General features: G+C 36.3%; 1 protein-coding gene across 1 annotated transcript; it reads right to left on the bottom strand.

The window, feature by feature from the left end:
• Positions 1-226: 226 nt before the first annotated feature.
• On the bottom strand, positions 227-7,666 carry LOC149797848 (uncharacterized). Its single transcript, XM_089962860.1, has 2 exons — positions 7,549-7,666; positions 227-2,627 (listed from the first exon to the last, which is right to left on the bottom strand). The coding sequence occupies exon 2, from the start codon at positions 2,605-2,607 to the stop codon at positions 466-468; it is 2,142 nt and encodes a 713-aa protein (XP_089818986.1). The 5' UTR covers positions 2,608-2,627; positions 7,549-7,666; the 3' UTR covers positions 227-465.
• Between the last annotated feature and the right edge of the window lie 2,024 nt (positions 7,667-9,690).

Consider the following 9,690-nt stretch of genomic DNA (forward strand, 5'->3'; position numbering starts at 1 on the left):
TGCACCAAGCCAATGATTCCGTTTAAATATATTGTCATATATTCTAGTTAGAAGACTAGAACATGTATTAAAAGTGCTTTTCGCTCACTCTTGGAATTCACAGAATGTGTATTCCAAACGGGAGCTAAAGGTTTTAAGAAATAAACTGACTGTATGAAAATATACCAATGTCGCTCTTTCAGTGCCTAAATGTATTCTTTTTGACAAAAAATTATAGGGACGATGCTTGAGTTAGGGTTGTTTACTTTTATTAATAACGTGACTATAGCTTAACTTTAATCTCCACTCTTGCATTCGTCCAGTCTGTATTTTGTGTCACTGACCTTACAAGTGGAGATTAGCTGTAATCTAACGTCCAGATATTGACATTAGAGTACTTCGAAGGTAAAAAATGATAAATTAAGCGATTTTAAATTTCAGCAAACCATGACACAACTTTTAAACAGGATGCTAACTTATTCACTTTTAGCCAGAAACCGCGCGAGAGTATGCAAGGTCCCCGTCCTTGACCTTGTTCATGAGTAAAATAATGGCGTGATACAAGCAAGGATTTTTAACCGATCTCCTTTCTTGGTAAGATAAATAGAAACAGTGAAGAGCTTGATCCTCCTTGCCTACAACGGAGTAGCAGTAGCCAAGTAGGTTAAGGGCTATATCATGGAATTCCCCTTCGTTATTTTCCACGGCTATAGCAAGGTCTTGAAGAGCAGCCAATGCGTACTGGACATCGCCCTGAGCAATATGCACGAGCACTGACAAAGCTTCACTGTATACAACTGGATGAACCCTCTGATGATAACTGAGATCATTATACAGCGCGCATTCGTACTGCAGAGGTTTAGGAAGGCATGGCAAGTCATCTGGATGATATTTGACATCACAAGCATGTGTTTCAGATTTAACTGCAGTATTAATGTCTACAGCTGTCTTTTTGTACGGATTGTCTTTCGTCCTTATAGTTTTAATCTGTGAACAACTGCCAGTATAGGCAATCAGCCTTTCATGAGTGTTAGCATTGTTGATCCAAATCTTTGCCTGGTCCATTTCTCCACGCATGTAATAAAACGTGGCCAAATGAAGCTTACCTGCCATGGCGTCTGTTCTGCAACCTTTCAGAAGGAAAGCTTCTGCCTTGGATGTCATTTTATCATAGTGCACAAGGTCCAAGCCTGTTGCTGAGAAACATGTTGAATATTTTTGCAAAATCACACCACAACGAGCGTCAAGTATATCTGATACGAGACGTTTGTGCTCCTGTGTAATACCTTCTGGTAGATTTTTTATTCCGTCACGCACTGCGTTGAGCTCCTGTAATGTCAGTCGCCGAAAGCGGGTCTCGAGCTGAGGTTGCAATAGATTCATTGAGTGATGTGGCAATACATAATCAGAAAAACTGCCCGTGGGGAAATTTAAATCACTTTCCTGGATTCCATGGTGGAGTTGGCATTTATCGGACGGACACTCGAATCCAAAGCAACGATGCACAACCTCAGTTACGTTCGATATAACGAACTGTACCTCAGAAGCGATTTCATCTCGTTCATGAACCAAATCGAGCTTTCCGGTAAGAATGTTGTTTCCCCTCGCGAAATAGTGTGGCATTATTGCAATCTTTATGCACCGAAGAAGTCTATGAAGACAATCTCGGATGCAGTGAAAAATATTCTCTTCTCTCCAATAGTCAAGCCCTTGCTCCTCAGACATCCAGAAGAGGATCGTTTTCATGTGAAATGTGCTAATCTTATCCGGAAATAATTTATCGAGGTGCATCTTTAGGATGTATTTCAACGTTATAAAGCAATAGTACTGGCAATTATTTAATCCCCACATGAGTTCTCTTTCTCCAAGAAGAAAGGATATCCTCCATTCTATATGCCGATTCTCAGAAGATGGATTTCCCAAAGGAACGAGTGTGCATCCTGCTTGTACTACTTTCTGAATTATTTCAGGAGTCGGCCATCCTTTTGGCCTGGGTCTGTTTATCCACTCATCGGCTTCTTTAGGCCATGTCTTGCTTGGTATGGTGCAGACTGCGTCATACTCATGTGTTTCGGAACCTTTTTTCACCACAAAGGTAGTGCATGGACCATGGCGGTATATTGTCTTGTCCGACATTTTTATATCGATCGTAGCGTCTTGAAGGGCGCGAGCAAACCTTTCACTTGACAAACACTGGGTCCCATCCTTAACTTCGTGAAGAAATTTCTCAATGCCCCCCAATGTATTTATGAGACCATGATAGGAGTCGTCTTTTGAGAGAAGCTGCAGAGATGGATAGCATGGTCTATGACCATCTTCTCTCATTAGGAACACATGTCCTTTCAGATCCGTTTTCTCCTCAGCGTCGCCCACAACATGAATCCCAGGGTCAATCAACATATAATCGTGATCGCTTCCCTCAATGTCTGTGCCCTCTGCGATACTTCCCCCGTACACCATACCCATTGAACTGGTCATGTTCAAGATGGATTGTAAGAGAATAATTTCTGACTTACGCTGAATCCTTTTAACGTCCCATTTTCCTTCTTCAAACATGGTAACCAGATTTTCTGATAGATGTTCAATTTCATGATGACTTTCAAAGTCAGGAGTCATTGCCTCAGCCATGATTATACTTCATCAACAATCTGAAAATGACATGCAAAATAATTTTCATATTTTCCTTATGTAACTTCATGGAGAAACCTAAATTTAGACAAAGTAACTAGTATGTGTACATGATAGAGAAATGACAAGGTACATACGTGTTCTTTATTTGAACTATTCTACGATTTTAAACTGGCAAACATTCTCACGTATGAATATAAGCTAGAAAATACAGTGGAAAGCTTTTCAAATGCTTAATATCTACCGTTATTAAGTACATGTATATAGTTTGTCTTAGATGGAAGCAGATCGTGAAGACAGAAAGGGTTAGTTTTTTCCTGCTCCGATGTATGGAGCTTATAGCAGGACTTTAGTACTTAAAGATTTTTCGATTTATATTGAATAAATTTTATGGATACATGCTTGATAAATATAAACTCTTATTTTAATTTATATACAGAGAGAGAGAGAGAGAGAGAGAGAGAGAGAGAAAGAGAAAGGGAAGGTGGGGAGATATTTTCTTTTCCTACATTAATACCGGACATATTTCATCATGTGGTACCGAAAATACAATATTTAACGAGTGGCGAAGACACGAGTTAAAATATATAGTTTTTGGTACTACATGATGAAATATATCCGGTATTAATATAACATTGAAATATATCGGGTATTAATGTAACAATGAAATATATATGGTATGAATGTAACAATGAAATATATCCGGTAGCAATATAACAATGAAATATATCCGGTATTAATGAAGGGGAAAAAAAATCATTGTATTATATACCAAACTCTCTAGAATCGAAGTTCAGAAGATTAAACTAACTCGTCGACACAACACGGTCATCCCCATCTCCTTTCTGTAAATTTACCTCACTTTCAAGAACTGATGATATAAGTATACGTGACTTAAAAATGCGATGGGATTTGGGTTGACCTAACCTATCGCAGTAAATTACTTTTTTCATTGTTTAAACTATTTGACTCTCTCTGAAAACAATGCAAATCCGATTCAGCAATGTATCATGGCGGCTTTGTCATTCTTGTCGAGGACGTCTGGTCAAAGTTCTTCATCAGAGATTAATTTTCATGTCTGAAATGTAACACGGTTTATATTTATTTGATCTAGCTCACAAAATCCTGGTTTTTGTTGTTGCAGGTGCAAATGTTATAGCCACACACTCAAGCGTCGCATGGCATGATGGAAAATTATATAATTTCACATATGAAAATATAAGGATATATTTTTCACATGTGAAAATATAGGAATGAAAAAATATCAAAATTATTTTGCCAATAAGTCTGTACTTCACACTTAAGTATATATATATATATATATATATATATATATATATATATATATATATATATATATATATATATATATATATACACACACACGCAATAAACTGACAACGACCAATGCAAAATTAGTATCTAACTAGCATGAGTGCTTTCGACTCTTAATGAGTCTTTTCAAAGGTAAATACAAAACATAGAAAGACAAACAAATAAAACAGAAAAAACGGTTACGTTTGCAAAACGTTACATGGCTGTTTCTACAGGAATTAAACCTTTAAATGTATTATGTTTCAGCTAGTTTATTTCAACTTGATGCGGATACTGGAAAATATTTTTATTGACCTAGAAATCGGTGAGCCATAACGACATCTGTTATTTTATGTAAATTTATGTAAGCGCAAATTATATCCCGGATAGTTCATTGTTACAGTAGTTATCACAGGCTATTAAGCAAATTTAGAGAATTATTTAAAAGAAAATGTGTCGGCTGCAAAAGATAACTTTATGTGTGCATGGCTGTCTTTTTCTAGTCTTTTTTTTTCTTCTCCTATATATATGGAAAGTGAACCATGCTGATTTCATTAAAAAGATAGGTACTTTGCCAAGCTTTTAAGTTGTACCAACAGTGTGTGAATATCAGGACATTATTCATCATCCAGTCACACCGCATGTATCAGATACTTATCAGAAAACATAATCAGATTCCTGCTTTTAAAGTAATAATACACATCATGTCAGCTCCAAAGAACCAGCATAGCTACATCTAAGAGCAGTCTCTGCATGATCGTGTTTAGGAAAGAGCACTGCAGCATTGCACGACTGTCTGTGCCAAGTCACAAACAGATACCTATTGGTTTATCATCTGCTCGCCAATGTCTAGCTTCCTTGTAGAATATATTCAATTTAGACTAATTTGGGATTCTCTGAAATTATGCGTAAATGAATATTAGTTTTGTTTTGTCAGCACAGCAAGTCACTAACTTGGTAAAGAAAACGAAAATACAACTACACTATTAACGTGCAACGTAATCAATTCTTCTCCGAAATCATACCAAAAAACAAAAAACAAAAAAACCCCACAAAAAAACCCCAAACAAAAACAACAACAACATACCATAAGCTCACTCTTCATGCTTTAATTCTAGCTTGCACATGTTTTTGTTGTTGTTGTTGTTGTTGTAGGGTTTAACGCCATTTTTCAGCACAAGATAGGCTGTACATGGCGGCCAGTATTAATGGTGGAGGAAGAACCCGGGAAAACTCCGGAAAGAACCACAGACCCACGAGAAGCTACTGGCAAGCTTTCTCACATACCCACATTGGTCGAATCCGAGACTCGAACCCACGCAGACAGAGGTAGATAGCAGTGATCCGTAACGGAGAGCGCTTTAGACAAAACATCTGTTTTTAACTTGTTCGTAGTAAAGGCAGGTTTTGACAGCTGATAGCAGCAAAAACAGTATAAATCCAAAAATAAAAATAAAATATAAATGTGAAAACCAGTCGTTGAAAACAACTTAACCACATTCCTTTTGCCTTTTTAAATATTAGAAATTTCTGAATTCTTTACCTGCTTAGTTTTTAAACATAATTTCTACACAATTCATTCAATCCGCACCTACTTGAACCTTTAAAACGTAGTGATAGCTTTTATGCTTTCGAAACATTAAATTTTAAATGTTACACACATAATTTCAAATTTTATGAAATAAGCAACATACAGGTACCCTCACCATTTGATGAAATATACAAGCGCACTGCGGGGACCTCTAGTGGCCGAGTGGTCTAAAGCGCTCACCGTTCCGGATCACTGCCATCTCACTTCTGTCTGCGTGGGTTCGAGTCCAAGGCTCGGCTAGCGTGGGTACGTGGGAAAGCCTGCCAGTAGCTTTTCGTGGGTCGGTGATTCTTACCTGAGTTTTCCAGGGTTCTTCCTCCACCATTTATACTGGCCGCCATGTATATCCTATCTTGTGCTGAAAAATGGCGTTAAACCCTAGAACAACAACAACAACAAGAAGCGCACTGCCCTTCTTTAAAGCAAAATAATTTTACTGAATGGGTGTTATACATACATACATACATACATACATACATACATACATACATACATACATACATACAGGGGCCCCGAGTAGCCGAGTGGTCTAAAGCGCTGTCCGTTACGGATCACTGCCATCTCACCTGTCTGTGTGGGTTCGAGTCTCTGATTCGGTCAAGGTGGGTATGTGAGAAAGCTTGCCAGTAGCTGCTTCTCGTGGGTCGGTGGTTCTTTCCGGGGTTTTCCCGGTTTCTTCCTCCACCATTAATACTGGCCGCCATGTATAGCCTATCGTGTGCTGAAAAATAGCGTTAAACCCCACGACAACAACAAGAACAACATACGTAGATGCATACATACATACATACATACATACATACATATGGCATATGGGAGACAACTCTATATTGCCTACTTGTCTCCCTTGCACTGAAAGTTCTTGCAGCTGTAATCAGTTACTGTAATAGCAAGGAAGAGAACAGCCTCATGATTAATAACAGCAGGGACATCCTTTCAACTTTTTTCCCCCCGGGGGGGAGGGGAGGGGCAATATTTGACGGTCTTGTTAATTTTCGTATATAGGCTACAGCAATTTTACAGCACATGCAGTTTTGGGGTGGGGGGCAAATGCCCCCTGTCCCCCCCCCCCCCCATGACGTCCCTGATTAATACAGTACATAAATGGTAAAACAGAATTAATCAAAGTAAGAGTATTATACAGGATTGACATATCTACATAATGAGGGATCACTTCTAAATGATTTAGGATGATTGATGTTTCATTTATTAAGGAAAATATAGGACCCATGTGAGGAATACTCAGCCCCCTTCCGGCCATTGGCATGCGACCCCGTGTGATGATATGTCAAAAACTCGTAAAAATGGGGAAAATCTCATTCCAGATAAAACTGAATAACTATAATATCATTATTATAATTGTTCACATATTGACCACTTGTTGCATTATTCAAAATTAACTTCGATTTACGAAATAAAGTCACTGAGTGAAGAATTATTTTATTCCAACAACGCTTAAGCAAAGGAGTTGGTTATAAAGGACGCTGATTTCAATAACCATGTTTAATGACCACACTTGGTGGTACGAACCACATCAATAAACTCTGTACTTTCGATTTCTATAACGATTTTATGGGGTTAGGCACAGTTAATTGTTCCGCAGAAAAGCCAAATAAAACCTCTAATAGTATCGTCGATACAGTAGACAAGATGAACTGTAAGCACTTTTGACAAAAACAATCGATTAGAATTAAATAGTCATCAGAATTTATTTTCTTATCAGATAAATTTATGGCTATCACTGGTAAAATTAATTCAAATTTCCAAATGAAATTTCTCATTATCCAAATGTAAACAAAGTTGCGTTTCGGAGCTTGTGATCAGAAATACATATATGCCTGAATCATTGCTCAAATTTGTTTCGGTGGCTTTAGCTTTAAATACAAATCTGCTTCGTTTCATCATATACAAGATCCCAACACATCTCAGCAACAAATAAAGGGTGAGCAAATTTTGGGGTCACAGAACCAAAACACAACCCTTGTGCTTAATTTGAAGTTGCAACCATTGTACCAAACTAGGTTTTAACGTCATACCTCTGTAATCGGCTCAGGAAGACGATACACCGGTACTCACAACAATATCCTCGTATAATTCACACTCCTTGGCATTCTCAAGAGATCTGTGATCTCAAGAATTAACCTGCTGGTTCAGGTTTACAGGTAACTTATTTGGAAATCACGTGACCTTCTTATACGAGATTATAATGGAGGGAACGATATATATATATATATATATATATATATATATATATATATATATATATATATGTATATATATATATATATATATATATATATATATATATATATATATATATATATATATATATATATATATATATATATATATATATATATATATATATATATATATATATATATATATATATATATATATTGATGACTTCACTGATTCCATGAAGAATGCGCTTGGTTACGGGCTGTCGATTCGTATGAATTGATTTTGTAGAAGTTGATTCCTTTACGTTTAAATACATGCAAATAATTTAACGCATGTTATCTAAATTGATCCTACTTAATTTTATACTACGCACAACGTATTAGCACTAAAAAAGACCTTTAACTGTAAGTTTGATTGGACCGTTGCAATAAACAGTTTGTGGTTCATGTGTGTTGATTTTAGTTTGATTTACAGGTAATTTTTTATTGTTAAAACCTGTTCGGAATGATTAGGCAGTTTGACCTATGCAAATGAAGATTGGTATCTGTCTGTAAATGCATATGTGGATGATGTATTTGTATGATATTTATGTGATTTTATTTTTTAAAAGTGTTGTCAACTTTTATTGGGCGGGAGTTGGCGGTTGGCGCGGCTGGAGCCCTATATGTAGTTAAGACACAAAAAGCCCACTGTAAATACTAATATAGTTGTGTTTATTGTCTCAATTACCTTGACAGCGGTGTACACCTGTCATAAGGGGAAGCATTTTATTATGTGTTGTATGTCTCTTACAAGATTGCTTCAAACACGATAAATTTTGTGGTCTAACATTTACAGTTTACAAATGTGGTGGATGACTTGCACCTGTGCTAAGGAAGAGCCCTATAAATGAGATGCTGAAAAGATCAAAGTTCAAGGTCACTGCACAGGAAGGAAAATAGTTTTCACACACCAACTAGAGCTCTCCATCATCTGTGGTTACCATTATAAAAAACATTATAGTCAGGTCAATGTCACTGTGACTGAATAAATAAAAAATGGTTTCTGCATGGTAAAATTAGTTCTGCTTGATATACGTCTACTAGACTTTATAGATGGCCTGCACTTGGGGTAAGGTAAAAGGCGATTGATTTGGCGTTTATGAGGTCAAGGTCACTGACTGAAAGAAGAAAAACAGTTTCTACACCAGTACGTTCTGCATCACAGACCTGGCAAAACTTTTTGGCATGCCTTGTACTTAGTAAGGAAGAAGCCTTTTGATTTTTGGGATAAGGGTAAATGTCAAGGTCACTCTAACAGAAAGAAGAAAATGGTTTCTGCACAAAAATTTTAGTTTTATCTATACAAATTACTATTAAACATTTTCCAGGTGTATCCCATTCACAATACTTTTGTTTTTAAAATTTCACCATTGTTAAAACAACGCAATGTTCATCATGTCAGCATGTGATATATTCAATATAACTCATTATGTGTTTTATATGTAATGTACTGTATTTTTCATGATATTATTAACATCTAACATGCAAAAGGGTTATAACCAAACCTGTCATGACACTATGCATCGGCAGATGAGTGTCTATCTTTTTGACCTTAGTTTGTTGAACATCATAATAGAACGTGATCTGCTGGTGCATTATATAATGGCAGATCTGGTTCTCAGTTGTTTGATTCAGGTCACAAGTAGAACAATATAGAATCTACTCCGCAAGTGAATTATGCAGTGACAGATCTTGGTCTTTGTTGCTTGCTTGAAGTAATATGTAGAACAATAGTAGAACTGAGTCAATACTTTTTGTACTCTGTTGTTTACTATACAGGGTAAAATACTTTATTCAATATCACAACAATATCTTCGTATTATTCATAATCCGTGGCATTCATAAGAGATTCCAATGGAAGGAACATTATATATATATATATATATATATATATATATATATATATATATATATATATATATATATATATATATATATATATATATTGATTTA

Source organism: Sinohyriopsis cumingii, chromosome 6 (assembly GCF_028554795.1).
Source record: "Sinohyriopsis cumingii isolate HCF-2022 chromosome 6, ASM2855479v2, whole genome shotgun sequence".
NCBI classification, from domain to species: Eukaryota; Metazoa; Mollusca; class Bivalvia; order Unionida; family Unionidae; genus Sinohyriopsis; species Sinohyriopsis cumingii.